The following is a 16869-nucleotide window of genomic DNA, read 5'->3' on the forward strand; positions in this document are numbered from 1 at the left end:
TTCATGTCTACGGGGAGACAGACCGTGCTTTGCGCCTGCGCGTCGGTGGGGCCTATGCGAGTGCGCGTTTCTCTTGATCAGCCGAAAGGAGGAAAGAGAGCCGAGAAAGGAAGGCAGGAAGAAACGTATCCAATCGCGGCCAATCGCGGCCAACCGCTGTCCTATTTCCCCTGTCTCCGCCAAAACGAGACAAGCACATGAAAATTTTCCCTCTCGTGGGTGTGGGACAAAACCCTATTAGAAAAGAGGTTTCTCGGACCTCACTCTCCCGCTTCCATCTTGTTCTCTCCATCTTTTCTCTTGCACCCATCCCATTCGACGACTCATCACCTTTTGCCTTCGCAAAGTCGCTTTCACACATCACATCAAGAACATGGTCCAGAACATCGCAGACGTGCATTTCGACTCGGTCGAGGATGCCATCAAGGATATTGGTAATTCATTTCAGCCCGACACTGCGCAATGGAGTCCAGTGCGGAACAGGAGCGGGAGCGGTTTAAGCACGGATCGGAAGTAATTGCAGGGGTGAAAAACAGCAGTAGATCAGGAGGACATGGTCGGGAAGCACAGATATCCATTGAGGAACTCTGGGCTGCCATTACTTTATTACCGGCACCAGTGGACATAGCAGGAGCAGACGCTGATCAGTTGCATAGGGTTGCTGGACCAATCTTTTATTTCTTCGTCCTACTAACCCGATGCTCTTACTTTATGGACACATCCCTCATAACTAGCTGACGGAAAGTTTATCATTGCTGTCGACAACGAGGACCGTGAGAATGAGGGCGATCTGATCATGGCTGCGGAGAAGATTACCACGGAGCAGATGGCATTCCTCATCAGATATTCCAGGTAAGAGAACCCTGTTCCGCTTCCACCATTTTGTCTGAAAGATCTAGTCGGGACAGATGCAAGGAAGAATGTCCAGAATTCCAATTGCAAAGCAGACGAGGATTGCACTGCCTTTTTGAGATCACCTTCAGTCGGAGAGACGGAGGAAGGCGGAACTGTTAGAGTTTGTTGAAATTTGCAGAGGTCGAGAATAGGAGGGTCTCCTGGCATGAAGCCGCCGTACGCTAACTAACCATCGCTCTATATCGATTTGTATTGTAATAATAGTGGATACGTTTGCGTGCCATCGGCACCTTCAAGGCTAAAGGAGCTGGATCTGCCACTGATGGTCCCCAATAACCAGGAGCAGATGAGGACCGCCTACACTATTTCCGTAGATTATGCGCATGGCACCACGACAGGCATCTCTGCACATGATCGTGCACTGACCTGCCGCTCCCTTGCCGATCCTACCAAGACCGCCAAGGACTTCAACCGACCTGGACATATCTTGCCCCTGCGCTATGCTGAGGGCGGAGTCATTCAACGCTTCGGACACACGGAGGCATCGGTCGATCTGTGCAAGCTGGCAAAGTTGCAGCCAGTCGCTGTGATCTGCGAGTTGGTCAACGATAGGGATGGCTCAATGGCTCGTCGGGACGATTGTTTTAAGTTTGCGCAGGAGCATGGTATCAAGTTGATTACGATTGCAGATATCATCAAGTACAGACAGGAGCATGGTTTGGTTGAGAATTTTTAGAGTACAGGATCGTTGAAGTATTTATAGAGAGCTTTGAAAACGTGGTGGAGGGTTGTTGGAGTTTGATCGATAGAGATATCTGGGTGCTTAAGCAGGGAGATGGAAGAGATGGAGGAGATGGAGTCATTTCTTTATGCTGTCTTTTTTCCTTACTCAACAATTGTCTTTTTATAATTGCTGCTATGAAAACACCAAATATACATTACTTATACTCGCTACAGGCCTTTTTTTTCCACAGTTTGACGCCACCAATTACTGCATCCAGAAATGGGTTCAATTACACACAAGATCTTTGGCTGAATAGACTTAATGCAATGCCGATAAATATTGAGAGTGAACTACAGAAAGCAATGGTGATGATGTATCTACGAATGACAAAGAAAGGGACCTCTAATAGAACTTTTCCCGCAAATGAGCGAGCATCAGCTCCAGCTCGTGAATACGAATCTGTTGCATCTGATCCTTGTCCGCCAATAATGACCGTTCCAACTCGACCTCGTTCAACTTGCTCTCGAACATCGAGTTCTCGATCTCCAGTTCCGCAACACGCTGCTCAAGGCTTTCCATCCGGACCAGCTTCTTGTGCCGTGATCGCCGGGCCGCATCTGTATTCTTGGCGCGCTTCAATGCAGTCTCATCCATCTCCGAGATATCCTTGCCCTCTAATACTGATGGTGGCTCCTCCACCTCACGGTTACGCTTCACCAGCGACGCGGACCTGTAGGTGCTCTTGTACGCTGCGGCCTGCATGGACTTAGTTGATCCAGAAACATGCATGTGCGTTTGAGAGCTGCTTAGGACAGTTAGCCCTGAGGTCAATGATGATAGCGGAGGCGCGACTGAGGACTCACGCTCGTCATGGAAGGTCAGGCTTGGAGAAATGGGCGAGCCAGGCGATATGGGAATCGCGGGCGTGCATGGGGGCGTGATATCCATGGCGCTGTCGTGGGCAACGTTGATGCTAGCAACATGGTTCAACATCATGTTGGCAACAACTGCTGCAGCTGCAGTGGAGGTTGCATATGGTGGTCCGGACAGCTGGGATGTCAGTGGAGCCATATGTTCAGCCGGTTCATGGAGACTCATGGATGACATTGGCATGGAAATGTTCGACAACAGGGACTGGGCTAATACAGCCTCCTCAAGGGACTTGCTCCATGGGATATTTAAGGCAGCGGCGGCTCGCTGCACTACTTCTGGCGTCAATGGCATCATTGGACCTGATTTGACAGAATTGGCAGAGTCGGTGGTGTTGCGGCTGCTGTGATTGTGGTACTTCTGGACGCCGCTGCGATGGCTCTGGTTGTTGTGGTTGCTGCGGTCGTTCTTGGTGGGAGGTGCAATTGGGTTGGACTGGAATTCTGGGAAGAAAGGTATGGGTTGTTCGCATGCGGGGGATTGAACGAGGTCCTTGTCCGAGGCAATTGAGCCAAAACTCAAGGCGGGCGAGTCGACACTCTTGGCAGAGAAGACGGGGCTGTGGCTGTTCGAGTCGGAATCGGACGATGTCGAGGGAGGAGAAGAGGAAGAGGAAAAAGAGGCGTGGTCCTGGCCCTGACCCTGGTCCTGGTCCTGTAAGCTGACCTGATGTAGGTCCCCGGAGAGCCAGTCGTCGAAAAGAGATATGGGAAGATCGGTTGAACCAAAGACAGGATCAACGTTCGAGCAGTTGAGAAAACCTTGTCGAGAGAGGGCCGAGTTCTTCTTGTCTGCAATTCGGTTTTTGGGGTAATAAGCAGACCGACGATGACGACGACAGCAGCGGCAATGGGAGTGTGCACAAAGCGCGTTTTACATAATTTATGAAGAAAGAAAAAGTTGAGTTTAATGGCTGAGCGTGGAACGTGTGCACCCCTTTTCGTTTCTCAGGAACAACAGGGGTCAGTGGGCAGTTGGTGGCAAAAGTGACCAGGATGCGTCAAGTCAGCTGATTGACACATTCGAGTCATTCCACCCGCAAGAAGGTGAGTAATAAAACAGAGCCCTCATTCTCAACGGTCGCATTGTTTTTCTTCGACTTCTTTGTTTACATACCTTGACTGGACAGCGCACAGTCCAGCGAATCTGCAGACCTAAGCAGACGCTCAGACGTGTTGTAATCAACAGCAGGGTGGCTCGTGGTCATATTCACGTTCGCGTTCAAATTCATGGCGATTATTTTTTTGCTCTTGTTGATTGAAATACTCGAAAACAAAATGAAAAGAGAATGCAATGTAGGTAAAACAAATAAAGTAAAATGCGTTCAAATGGTGATGCTGTGCCGTTTAGGGTTCTTGCTCGTCGGTCTGTGTTTATCGAATGAAGTCTTGGGCTGAGTAGCTCTGTTAAGGTTATTGATTATTGTACTAGAAATTAGGGAGCAATGGAAGGCCATTTTGATGTTGACGAGAATGAATGGATGGATTGAGAAGAGGCTTTGAACAGAAATGGATTGCAGTAATAGGAGAGCAACGCTTTCTACTGAAGTTTAAGAATCGATAGCGTACGCGAAAGGGATAGAATGTTTAAACAATGAGAGAAACCATCTTGGCAACAGGCATAGGTGGAGAATGGTATTATGTATAGTGGTGCAAGAAGGAAAGAAAAAACCTAATACAGGAAGGAACGAAGTATTGAGCTGTGCACTGTGGAGCTGCGGGGCTATGGGCCATTAATGAAGGGATCTACTAACAAAAAAGATAGGTAAAGAGAAGAGACGACGAGGGCGTCGAACATAGAAGGCTCTTTTATACCAATGCAATGTAGAATAAGGAACAGTTAATTATATCGAGGTCCTCACTCCGCATAGTATTGGTAGAGTACCATTGGGCCGATAGTACCATCGCAACTTCTTCGAAGGCTGTAGATGCATAGAAACGAATGCACGTACTTTGAAAAGAACACGCCGGACAGAGCAGGATAGAGCAGGGGCCCCTTAGCAGCTACACCACTAATTGTACTTCTAGACATGTCTTTTCTACTTCTGTGCAACGCCTCGTCTAAATGGACGACTGTTATGTTCTTTCTGCCAATGCGAGATGTGAGTGCGACGCGATCAATCTGTGGTTGGCTGGAGGACACCGGCGAAAAGGAGAGTGCCCTGACCATGGTATGCCGCCGCCAATTGTTCGTGTCAATGCACCCCTAGTCTGTATCACTGCTTGCTCAATGTTTTAGCGTCTTTTTCATCCAATGCGAGTTGCGGCGCAATCGATCCGCTGTATTTGTTTCCCATAAAATTATGAGCCGTTTTGTTCCCAGCGTCGCAAAGATCCATCAATTCTATATACTCCGTCCCTCTAAATCTGCCTCAGTCTGCATCTGTGTGTGTGTCCATAGCACGCAATTAACAGATACTATTCTATATTCTCTTGGGGTTACGAACCCTTCCCTAATGTATTGTGCACCAATCTGCTATTGCATGCTGCTTAGGCACGAACATTTTCTGGCAAGGGACCCAAAAGTCAGGACCCATAAACTTTTTCCAGCGCGATATTCGAGTATATAGCAGAAAAGGGTTGTTGACTGTCAGCTTTCGGCTGAGATTGGTTAAACTATACCTTTCCAAGCATATGTTGGAAGGTATACTCAAGCCTCTTAGAAAACAGCAATGAAGGCAGACAGAGAAGTGGGCAGGAGAGCTAAGGTGTCTACAGGGATATTGATCCAAAGAACCAAAGCGCATTCATAAAGCCATTAACGCCATAGCACCCGCCCTTTTTTCGCCTATGCTTGAAATGTCGTCGGCACTAGCTATATCTCCAGGCCAGTTGAATCCTGGCACTCAGCTTATGTAGATATATAAACATTGGTGTGCTGTGTATACTTTTAAGATCTTCCATTCAGAGCAGAACTTTATCAAAACGGCGCATAAGGCAAAACGTTCCAGAAGCCCTTCTCTCCTTCGTCCACCGGCTTTTGGAGGTCTTCACAAAAAGAGCAAAATGGATATGAAATGACGAAGACCCGCGATCAGCCCTGTCCTTTGCATCCATTTCTAATTTCCGCGATGGATACTATACGCCGCTGCCTGATCAGGCGTGGGAGGGAGGGAGTGCCTTTCCTTGATCTTGAATGTTTTTGTACATGTGTGCATGAAAATAGCCGCGGCGCTTTTATGAGCAAATGGGATGAAGGTCGCACGACACCGTTCTTGTGGGCGCAGGGGGCGCAAGATGCGATTGCACAGATCCAGAATAGAAGCATAGCGACAACTAACGGTCCGCAATCATCGCATAGAGTTGTGTGACAATATGTTGCGCAAAGTTTTCGCATCATATCGATTAAAAAAGAGTCTATTTGTTACTTGCACAAGTACATATTTTTTTTTTTCAAGGTGCGGCCCAAGCACCTACACCATGATCCAAGCGGACGCCGCTCTACAGCCTTTTTTTCTCGAAAGGGAGATAAATACCCTCTTTTTCGCCTGCTTCTGCACTGTAACAATTTGCCCTTCCGCTGTCATCATTGCTCTCCCAGCAGCCACGCTAATCGTGCAGCCTCCGCGGTCATATCATCCTCGGATCTAGCCTTCCGCTCGTCGTTATCGACACCCTTTTTTATGGGCTCGTTTACTCCATCTTCGGATAGTGTCAGGAGCTCATTGGTGTTGCGAGTGATATCCTCATAGATATCGTCATTGTCCACATAGTCGCCCAGACGCCGAGGAATGATGTGAACGTGACAATGAGGCACTGTTTGTCCAGCTATTAGAATAAAAAAAATGCCCAAAATGAGTTTAGTCCTTTTGGTGCTTCCATGCTTGTCGCTGGAACTGAAATTAAATATGTCGGCTATCGCAAAGAATCTTCGTTACCTTGCGGTCCATCCTATGCAAGAATACACAATTCATGGTGCAGAAGTAGTGTGGTTAAGACATATTGACACGACAGAAATCGCGTCGCATCATGAAAAGGAAAGGGTGGCTCAACATACCTGACAGGCAACGGTCAAGGACGTGCCACCGTACTCCTGTTCGACAACCCTTCCGATCTGCTGTGCTGATTGGAATATATCGCTAACCTAATAGACGCAGAACAGCGTGTTTAGCCACGGTGATCTCAGAGCAACCAGAGTCTCATCTGCCGAATTGATCCTGGCCCTACCTCCTCGGGGCTCAGGTCAAGGAAACGCGGCACACTGCGACGACTAATCACTAGTACATCTACAAGTAAAATAAAAGAAGGTGCAGGCAAAAAGTTAGCGAGGAAACCGTACCCAAGCATCCTCGGCTGTATATGAACAACTTACGGCCACTGGATAGTCAGGTTCATAAGAGTGTTTCGAGAAAAAAAAAATGCTTAGTCCTTTGGTCGCGTCTTTTACTTGAGAAATCGCTTTTGAACACTGATCCTTAAAGCAATCGCTTACGGGAGAATCGGCTTCAGGTTGACGAGACCGAGGCTGTGTTTCGACTTCAAGAAGATCTGCCCTGCCGTGATGGTGTGCGGACCAAATTTGTAGATGTTTGTCATTGTTGATGTGATGAAAGGAAGCGGATGAATGGGATTTCCACCTGTACTCCACCACTACAAAGATGATGCAGTGAGCACCGCGATAAATATATGATAGCGTCATTTCAATGTTTGTTGCCGATAAGAACATGTCTTTATTTTCCTTCTCGTACAATATCCCCGCCTGATATTATTAGTGTTGTCTATGTGGATCCAGGTTCAAGATAGCACAATGTCCCAGATGCCATTCTCGTCTCTGAAGTCGTTGTGCACGACATTCAGCAGCCAGTAGTCGTGTCCGATTTGGTGCAGCAACTTCTGTGAGTCGGATCCCTTGGGATAGAGATGCTCCCACTCTCGCCAAATCTCAAACGCCTCGTCGCGCCAGGCCAGGAACGACACCTTCTCGATCACCGTTGGCTGAACAATCTCCTTGCCGGGGAACACGCCCCATGTCACCGCGTTCGATCCCTCCACTAACGCATCGTCAGTCTTGTTTGCGAACGAGGTGGCACACACAGGTGTCTCTGTTGAGGTCGAGTCTGCAGTGGATGAAGACGTGTCAACGCCAGTGCTGGTTGTCTTTTCATTCAGCTTTTCGCCGCAAATCTTCTTAAGCTCTGCAATCTTCCGCTGTTCCTCTAAAACATCTCCTGTCGAGTTGGTAACCACATCTCCATCGCGACTTGCCACGAAAAAAGTAATCCAGGGCGAACTGGTCCTCAGCTTATTCACCATTTCAGCGACTTCGTCCGGTCCCACAAACAACTCCAAGAATGCCTTTTGGTATACGTATCCTCCTTTGGGACCCCATCCTACCAAAGGATCCGTACTGGGCTTACCATTGACCGCTGGTTGAGATCCCACAGTCCAGAGTCCTCGCTCATTGCAGGCCACAAGCCTCGACCGAATTGCTTCGGTCTCAGGAAGAGGAGATCCCTCAGACCACGGCAAGAGAGGGATCCTGCCCTGGATAAATTCGACAAAGAGCTGACTGATGTCCTCCTTGCTCTTGGGTCTCCTCCACATCTCCAGCGCCTTTCTTGGTTCGACTTTCAGGGACGCGCCATACCCATCCAGATCACCGAACGCAGGCGAGCGAGCATCTCCCCAACGACCATTGGGAAAGTCATCCCAAGATTCCGAGCGTCCCAAAAGGTCGTCTATTGGTTTCCAGATCAATGGGCCGAGGTGTGATTCGCCGCTTTCGGGTCCCGCAGCACCTGATGTCTTTGTAGCGACACTTACATGAGTAGGTTCATTGTTGATATGTTGTTGCTGTTGCTTGCGGGCTGTAACCGATGGAGAGACAAAGCCAACGCGCTCCAGGATCAAACGCACGGACTTCTCCAAATTGAGGGTGCAGATGTGGAAACCGGTGATGCCTGCGCTTAAAAGACGATCGATAATCGTTGCTGCAAGCTCCACACCGTAGTCTTTGACCTTTTGGTCATCGTTCTGCATCTCAAAATAAAACGATGGTAGTAAAGGTGTTAGTTTCCGCAACGAAGTTTAACTGCAATATCAGCAAGTATATATACCAATGTCCATACGCAGTTTGGTTCCTCACCTTGATGGGCTCCAATGCCTGCGCAATAGCTTCGGGAATACGAATCTTTGCGAGATTGGTGATTCTCCGGAAGCCGTTGTAGGACTGAATAGGCATCACGCCTGGGATGATAGGACAGACGATACCAAGCGCACGACACTGCTTCTCCCAGGCCAAGAATCCGTCAACATCGTAGAACAGCTGCGTCAAAACAAAATCTGCGCCGGCGTCGATCTTCTCCTTTAAGAACTTGATCTCTTCTTCGCTGCTGAAGCTGGTGTTGTCCATGTGTCCTTCCGGGTAACCTGTTGTAGGAGATATATCGGCCTGTTTAATTTCGTGGTCACAATCCGCTGCTGTCTGGCCAATGAGGACCCGGAATATCATCATATTTCACCATCCATCTCGACAGCCGTTCAGCTGGGTAAAGTGCTTTGTTGGATTACCTGCAACTCCGATGCAAAAGTAGTCGCCGTACTGCTGCCGAATGTAGCGCACAAGATCAATGGCATGAACGAACGTGTCGTCCACCTGAGTCCAGTATTCCTGGCCGCGCGGTGGATCGCCCCGGAGCGCCAAGATGTTCTGAATACCAGCCTTTTTGGCTTCCTATACATATATATATATATATATATATATATAGGGGGGGGGGGGGGGTTGATGACACAAGAGGATGTAAGATCGATGAGTGGTGAGTGAACACGTCCTGCTGTATACCATGTCATCGCCCTTTTCATGAACCTGTTATGCCCAGTTGCTCTCACTTACCGCCAGTGCATCATCGACTTTGCCACGATCCATATTGGTACATGTCAAGTGCATGCAGGTCTCAAGACCGTGAACAGTTTGTGCCACCGCGCTCAATTCCGTGGTCTTTTCAAACGTAGAGCCGCCGGCGCCCCAGGTGCAGGTGACAAAAGCTGGCGAGAGCACTTGCATCCTCCCGATTCGGTCAAAGAGGTTGGAGAGACCCTATCCCGAGTGAGGGGCGGGTTTGTCGTACCCAGTATCAACCCAACATAGCGACGATCCAGATAACGGAACAGAAGTTTGAAGGTTGTCCAGTGGTGGAAAAAAAGATGCGTGGCACGTAGGAAAGAAAGAACGTCCAGAAGTGAACATCGTGTAGAGTGTAAAAGCGGCCCATGCAAAGACGTATACATCGAAAGGCACAAAGCAACATAGACAACATCGGCAACTAGGGAAACCGGTGAGCAGGGGCAGATCGTTGCTTACCTGTGCGGTCTTTGGGGGAAAATATTCGAACGAGTAGAAGGGTTTCCCTTCGGCGTTCTTTTGGGCGATCTTGTTGATGATTTTCATGGCGGCGGTGTCGGCTTCGTAAGCTTCGTAAGCTTCGTGAGGAGAATGATGCAAGGAGACGTGAAGATGAGAAGTGAACAATGATTCGAGAAGGGATGGATGAGAAAGTTGCGGATAGGAGTCATAGCGAAACCTTGGTCGTTTGTTTCTTATCGCGTCCATCTCGATCTGGCTTGAGCACATCGTCTGCCCTGTAGATTGTAGTACACGCAACATCGCGTGCACACACACAAACGCAACAACACACACGCATGGATCAATCGACAACGATTGCGCTGGGATATGGCGCCAGGTCTTTATTCCTACATGGTACAGAGCTGTTCATTTCGGCTCAATTCACTAAGTTCAATAATAGAATTGTCGTCTAGAATAGGTCTTCTTTTCTTTTCTTTTTAAAGGAAGAAAGCGTAGACGACTGCTGGGACGACAGCCAAAGTGGATGTAATAACTGTCAATCTCGATGCTCCCGACTTCTTCATCTCACCACCGTTTGCGTTCTTGGCAGCATCACTTCCAGCACTGTCGGTGCTGCCGCTTGAAGGAGGGGGGCTGCCGCCCTTGCTACCGCCATTGGATGGGTTGAGGGGGATGGCCTTGACATTGCTCTGTCCGTGCTTATACTCTGCTGCACCAAAGGACTTTGCATCGCCCATATAACCGTCGTCTTGGATAGGACTCTTCTTGTATGGAGTCTTATCATTTGTGCATCCGTCCAAGCGCACCATGTCGTAGCCGTTGGCATTGATCGTGTTGATGACCTTGGGTAGCGCTGCGGCAGCGCCCGTCGAGGGAACGTCGTAACCAGCGACAACGTACGAGGCCTTGCGACCGTAGGCGTCCATCTGCTTTGTGAACATGGCGGTGTAGACATCTGCGATCTGACCGGCGTTTGCGGCAGTGTTGTACTTGTAATCGTACTCGTCCATGTTGAAACCAACAAGGACGTAGCCCATGGACTTGGCCAGGTTCAACAACCGAGGGTCCTTGAGATTGGACTCGTGGATCTTCATGTACTTGGGATACACACCAATCAAGTCCTGAATCGTGCGCGAGTTCTGCGCAATGTCGTTCTTGAGATCGTCGTCCGTCAGGCCCGCCGAAGAATCTGAGGGCAGACGGTAGGTCATACCAATCAAATGGCCGTCCATGTATGCATGTCGGGCTACACCAGCGTATTGCATGTACTGTAACCATGTCGCGTTCGCAAAGAAAGTAACCCTAGCCTGAGCTTCTTTGAGTGTCTGAAGCATCTCCATCGTTGCCTCGGAAGGTCCTTCGCTCTACGGGACAGAAAACGAACAGTGGATGATGAGTGAGTAGAGATGTTCGTACTGAAGAAAGTTCTCAAAGATGCGATGGCAGGAAGCCAGGAGCGCCCACTTACATAGGTCAAGGCAATCTGGCCAGGTGTCTGGCAGGATGTCAAGAAGTCGGCCCACGAAACTCCTTCGCCAGCGATGACGAGCATAGGCAGCGCTATGTTTTTGTGGATAAACGCAGGGATAGGAAATGGGAATGTCAGCTGTGGTCAAAATCAGTCTCTACGCGTTGGCCCCATTTCAACTTTCGCTTGTGCCTCAGTCTCTACGTGCAGCAGGATACAGAGAAATAGCGCGTGTTCTGACGCGTGTTGCTCTTCGTTTTACTCATCTCTTGTTCCTCACGTACAAATACTGAAGCCTCCAGCGCTTGATCAAGCTTTGCAATGTCATCCCTGATAACATGTGTAGTGCACTGTTCGGATTGCTGTATCATGTGGAGCTCCTGAGGTGGGATGCTTACCAAGGGTTGAGAGGATTGCTGTACCGGAGATGCGCATTTTCGGCTATATTGTACCGCGCGGTGATTAAGAAATATACAAGAAGCGTTGTATTATATACAGGTGGGTGCTTTGAAAAAAAGAGGGTGAGGAGACGTTGTTCTAAAAGTAATAGGTGAGATGTGGTTGAAAGTGCTGAGTCCAAGATGAGGTGGAGGAAGAGATAAGAAAGAAATCGCTGCTTTTTGAGAATCTACGCTTTATGTCGAGTATGCAGGTTTTTTTCTTTCTTTCTTTCTTTTTTTTTTTTTTTGCTTCATACTCATGTCTATGCTTCTTATATTGGTCCCGTTTGAGATCGAGAATCACTATTTGGTTTTGACCCATAGTTTGCAGCATTCCACATTCTAATGTCGACGCGCTTCGTTCTAAATTTTTTATAATAAATCGAACGGGAGTGCTATTCTAGGGGCGTACCAGAGGGCAACAAGGGGTTTATTTCTAGTGTACATGGCGGAGCAGTCTATGATGCTGTTGTGGCTGTTGTTCATGCTGATATTATGATGTTGGGAGGTGCATAGGTTACGTCCACCCTGCCGATCCCTGTCAATGACAATGGCGTCGCTCCCTTTCTTCCCCCTGTTTTCTTCTCTTTCCTGAAAACCCCGTCCCGGCCTCTTTTCACTTTGCATCTTTTTCTCCTTTCTCAAGCAACTTTGCTGTTGGGTGCTTTTTGGCGATGTGGCGACGAAGATCATGGAGCCGTGTGAACTTCTCTTCGCAACCCCCCGTCTCAGCGAGCTCATCGCATTTGAAGGGCCGCGTATTCTTATGGGCAAGAATGTGGGACCGAAGGTTGAATGGCCTTGTGAATCGTTTCCCGCAGAAGCCGCAAATGTGCGTGGGAGAACTAGACTTTTGTTTTGTACCCTTGGTTTCGGGAGCTCTGCCTTTGGTTTCGGAAGCTCTGCCTTTGGTTTCCTTGCGGCCTAAGTATTGGTGGTTGTAGCCCTGGTGCCAGTCATTCGCGATCAACTTGAAGGTAGCCTCCATCGAAGCTCGTGTGGACCGAATGTGCTGCTCGCTACAAAGGGACCTATCATCATCGCTTTCTTCAGAATTTTCCGTCTCAACGCGTAAGACACTACTATACGGCATGCCGAAATGTTGCTGTGCTGGCTGTATGCATGGCTGCATCTGATAGTGATATTGGTGCTGCTGCTGAAGTTGGTATTGTCGTTGAGACTGGTATTGCTTCTGATGTTGGTGCTGATGCTGCAATAGGTCCTGGGAAGGGACCTTACCCAGGCTACAGTGGTTCCTGTTATGATACGCCGATGTATACGCTTGTCCTCTGAGCTTGTAGTGTCGTAGTCTCGGGGCCGATGTGGGGTGCAGATAATGCAGCGCCTATTGTTCATTGTTGTGGCAAAGATTGGAAGGTGTTGATACAAACCCTTATTTTTATCCGTAATTGAAAAAATATATGCTGTAGTCTTTGACTGACCAGTAGTGATCCCTGTGCCGATTGCACGAACGGAGGATAGTGGGACGTCCGGACATTATGAGCACCGACCGAGTGCGAGGGCTGGTGCACTGAGTTCTCTACGGTTTTCCCAGATGAACTTTCACTGGAACAGGAAGCCTCGCATTCCTCAAAGTTCACGAAGTCGCTCAAGAAAGCAGTGTCGTCTGCATGTTTAGACGCGAACAATGAGGTTGCCGGTGGGTATGCTGTCGAGTGGCGTGCGAGACCTTGTACAGTCTGAGATGCATGTGCGTCGCCCTGTCCTGAGCTGAGAGAATGCCGAGCCAGCAGGCATGCCGAGTACTGTTCCTTTGTTTGAACTGCGCTTGCATTAAGACTGTAAACAGGATTCTGTGGCGCTTGAGTTGGAGTTGGTAGCTGGCGACAAAAGGTCGTCTTCTGTTGAGTTGTCGACCATTGTTGGGTGATAATACAAGGATTGTTTGTGCATGTGGATGCGTCGCCCATGGTATATGTGGAATACTGAGATGACACACCGAATTCGCCGTCGAGGCCCTCGGAGTTCGACCAGCGAGATCCGAGAACTTGATCACCCGTGAGTGTAGGATACCGTGCAGGGTGCACGGTTTGTTGCGAGGACGAGTTGTCGACTTGCTGCTCTGCTCTGGGCATATGGGAGATGTGAGCGAGCAATGAAGATGACTGGATTTGTTTTGTGTGCACCATAGCGATGATATTGGCAGCTGGGCTATGAGACTCGATCTGCGTGGATAAAGAAGGATTGCTGTGAGTCCTAACACGAAAAAACAGATAGACGAGCACATACTTCCTGCATTTTCATTAGTGTATCATTATTCTTTTTATCGGATGCTCACCTTGCTCAGGCCAGGGGTTATTAGGATCACCAACAGAAAGCTGTGCTTGTGCTTAGTGGGCAAATATCGCACGATCACGCTTAGAAGTAACGAACGAAAAAAAGGTTCGAATATAAAGTATACAACAGGAAGCAAAAAATAAAAACTTCTACTTAATCACTAGAAGTCGTTGCAAGAGAAACAGGTCTGTAGAGCGAGAGAAGGAATTTATAGATACAATCTTAGGTGTCAATAGATGACAGGGGTGAAAGGAAGTGGGATTTATAATTGCGAATGTAAAGTGGAATGTTGTTCATGTAAAGGTATAAGAAGAAGCGCGTATTGTTGCGGCATTAGCCTGTGCAAATGAGAGAAAGGGACAGCGTGAGAGTGTGGACGAATATATAGGGCTTTCAGTGGAGTTGGTCGACGGAGTATGGTAATCAAGGTGAAGGTGTTAACAGGCAAAGATCGATAGCAAGTTGAAGGTCATGACTCGACATGGGCACGCTAGTATGCAGGGATACGAAATGTGCCGAATGCGAGTAAATGAGCGATGTGAAGATAGAAAAATGTAGAACAGACAAGAATGATAAGTAATGGTATTAATGGCAGCACCGTAGGAGGAAAGGTCTCTGGGGGGGTAGTCGAAATGATGGGAAGAAAGAGAAGAAGGAGAAAAGAAGTAAGAAAAGAGGAAGGAAAAAAAAGGAAAGCGTTTGGAGCGGTAGGCACTCATATTGATCACAATCTATTCTTCAAAAAAAAAAAAAAAAAAAAGGCCGTTGTCATACCCTACTCATTGGAAGCTCTCACTTACCATGCATGCATGTGCACACATAGTCTACACATACTCACGCAGTTCCCCGATTCCCTATGCAGCATTTCAGTACTCATTATATCGCATCTAGTCTGTCTCTGGGTAGTGCACGGCATTTCTAACGATAGGTGTGCAATTTAGTCGTCTATTTTACAATTGACGCGCGATCTCGTCTACCCATGTATAGCCCTTAGTTCGCGGGGTCGTTTGATCCTCAAGCGCATTTTGTAGAAACACGGACGCATGCCTATCATAGCCTTGTTATGCAACTTGGCTCGTAATGAAAGGCCACTCTACGTCCATTTTAATACTGAGATTGTCCTTCTCTAGACGTCCAAGCATATCTGGAACCAAGGACTCATGCCGTCAGGAACCTTACTTTCTTAAAACAAAATAGCGTAGATAACTTTGTTCGCTCGTTTCCTCCTTTTCGTAGATAATCGGATGAGCACCACTGCAAGCATAGCTCCTCTGCAGTTGGCCATCACTTTTTCAACTAATCCATGAGTAGGGATGAAGATTCATATATGAAGAGTACCTACCGATTTTTACTTTTCATGCTGTTTTCTCTTTTCAAAGGCTTGATCCATGTATTGGAGGAATTTGAAAAGCAACCTAAACAAACCTATCCTACCATTGCACTCACAGGCTACTTCTGAAAGTGACCCCTGTTTTTTCAACAAGGCCACTACTGAAAAATGACAGCATTGCTAGAGAGAGAGAGCATTCAAATGATCTGGGCTATTAAAATAGGTGGGTGGATAGCAAGTGGCCATGCGGACCAAATAAAATAGCTATGAAGCGTCGGTAGCGCAGTGTATTTTATGACCTGGCACGCTGACTCGCCCCTTTCTCTCTCAATTTTCCAGTAGACTCACTTTTATATGCAATATTCTAGCAATAAAGTTGGTGTTTGTCCAGCATGTATTTTTGCATCGCCAAAATCTTATAGTAACCGTACTCGAAACTCAAGTGAGTGCTATCAATTTGTTTATATTGTCGAACTGGAGGCAGGGTACAAACAAAGAGTTTTAAAAGTACCCTATCTCTTCAGGACTAAGACCGCATTGCAGCGAATTCCGATATTCCGCAATCGCTTCCTCGTGTCCGCATTTTGTTGAGCGATTGCAGTATATTCAGGTTCTCGCGATCGTCGAAAGCTTTCCTACCAACCCTACCCTAGGCAAGAACCACAAATGAAAAGTGGCGAAGGATAATAAAAGTGATTAACTAGAGATGCTCATTGGCATAGCTTCCTCAAGAACCTTGGCAGCGAATATCTAATCGATCCGGCTCCTCAAACAAAGGCTAAGGTTTCTTTGCTCATGACATGTGCGAAAGAATAAGGGACGTGAACCGGGAAGCATTTACATTTGACATTCCGACAGTTTGTGCACCAATGCGCTCTTGAACTTCAACTCTATCGATGTGCATTTCACAGAACATCAGCGCAGGGAGCTGTTGGTGCTTGATGAGAAAAACATTTTCATCGTGTCGTTGGCAAATATCCTCCCGTAAGCATAGGGGGATGAAATAAAACACCGAGTGGAAAGTAGAGAGGAGAACCATGTCTCGCTCGTATGTGTGTGCATCCCCGCCCATTATGAATACCATAGCCGAACGAGGGTTCGTCGGGAGCACAGGGCAGGAAACGGACAATTAGAGCCCACCGAGAGCAACGTAGAGGGGCTGCATGATTGCTGCCCTCGTTTGTTCAAATGTTATAATTTCCCCCCCAAAAATGCGCCTGAGATTGAGACCTCAGGTTGTGTGTGGTACGACAGCAGGTCAAAAGGTCAAAATATCAGAGAGTATCCGACTCAGACCATATATCGCTTCACTGACTCAAGGCTCTTTGCTCCTTGGGCTATGCTTCATGCTTAGAGGGCCGAGGCATAGGCAACTGGATTGAATGAAGCCCATGCATGTTGTGGATATGCTCAAGGATTATAGATAAGTCCCCCAAATGTTCCATCTGGGGTGAGTAAAAAAAGGGCACGAATAAGAGAGCGATTGGGCCGTTTTCTGTTTGACGCCAACGAACAAAACAAA

The 16869-nt window shown here is 47.9% G+C and overlaps 7 protein-coding genes across 7 annotated transcripts; 1 reads left to right on the forward strand and 6 right to left on the reverse strand.

Annotated features, from left to right (window-relative positions):
• Positions 1–217: 217 nt before the first annotated feature.
• On the forward strand, positions 218–1786 carry BC939DRAFT_180956 (3,4-dihydroxy-2-butanone 4-phosphate synthase). The gene is made up of 3 exons (XM_051550446.1): positions 218–434; positions 735–852; positions 1120–1786. Exons 1-3 carry the CDS (start codon positions 374–376, stop codon positions 1589–1591), a joined length of 651 nt encoding a protein of 216 aa, XP_051411569.1. The 5' UTR covers positions 218–373; the 3' UTR covers positions 1592–1786.
• A 195-nt stretch (positions 1787–1981) lies between these two features.
• BC939DRAFT_503804 (uncharacterized protein) lies at positions 1982–3740 on the reverse strand (the record flags this gene model as incomplete). The annotated part of the gene is made up of 2 exons (XM_051560441.1): positions 1982–3300; positions 3626–3740. 2 exons carry the CDS (start codon positions 3738–3740, stop codon positions 1982–1984), a joined length of 1434 nt encoding a protein of 477 aa, XP_051411570.1.
• A 2294-nt stretch (positions 3741–6034) lies between these two features.
• Positions 6035–7044, reverse strand: BC939DRAFT_503805 (HIT-like domain-containing protein; the record flags this gene model as incomplete). The annotated part of the gene is made up of 6 exons (XM_051560442.1): positions 6035–6276; positions 6387–6399; positions 6506–6592; positions 6676–6734; positions 6788–6825; positions 6941–7044. The coding sequence occupies 6 exons, from the start codon at positions 7042–7044 to the stop codon at positions 6035–6037; spliced, it is 543 nt and encodes a 180-aa protein (XP_051411571.1).
• A 116-nt stretch (positions 7045–7160) lies between these two features.
• On the reverse strand, positions 7161–10006 carry BC939DRAFT_453736 (methylenetetrahydrofolate reductase-domain-containing protein). The gene is made up of 5 exons (XM_051555967.1): positions 9809–10006; positions 9341–9544; positions 9019–9181; positions 8594–8877; positions 7161–8481 (listed from the first exon to the last, which is right to left on the reverse strand). Exons 1-5 carry the CDS (start codon positions 9893–9895, stop codon positions 7243–7245), a joined length of 1977 nt encoding a protein of 658 aa, XP_051411572.1. The 5' UTR covers positions 9896–10006; the 3' UTR covers positions 7161–7242.
• A 281-nt stretch (positions 10007–10287) lies between these two features.
• Positions 10288–11363, reverse strand: BC939DRAFT_397833 (uncharacterized protein; the record flags this gene model as incomplete). Its single annotated transcript, XM_051552386.1, has 2 exons — positions 10288–11175; positions 11280–11363. The coding sequence occupies 2 exons, from the start codon at positions 11361–11363 to the stop codon at positions 10288–10290; spliced, it is 972 nt and encodes a 323-aa protein (XP_051411573.1).
• A 1017-nt stretch (positions 11364–12380) lies between these two features.
• On the reverse strand, positions 12381–12548 carry BC939DRAFT_384672 (uncharacterized protein; the record flags this gene model as incomplete). Its single annotated transcript, XM_051551792.1, has 1 exon — positions 12381–12548. A coding segment is annotated over one exon (168 nt), but the record flags the coding sequence as incomplete, so codon positions are not given.
• A 413-nt stretch (positions 12549–12961) lies between these two features.
• Positions 12962–13907, reverse strand: BC939DRAFT_181060 (uncharacterized protein). The gene has a single exon (XM_051550447.1). It carries the CDS (start codon positions 13867–13869, stop codon positions 13072–13074), a length of 798 nt encoding a protein of 265 aa, XP_051411575.1. The 5' UTR covers positions 13870–13907; the 3' UTR covers positions 12962–13071.
• Positions 13908–16869: the final 2962 nt, after the last annotated feature.

This window comes from Gamsiella multidivaricata (genome assembly GCF_025024155.1).
Source record: "Gamsiella multidivaricata strain RSA 2152 chromosome Unknown BC939scaffold_38, whole genome shotgun sequence".
In the NCBI taxonomy this organism is placed as follows: Eukaryota; Fungi; Mortierellomycota; class Mortierellomycetes; order Mortierellales; family Mortierellaceae; genus Gamsiella; species Gamsiella multidivaricata.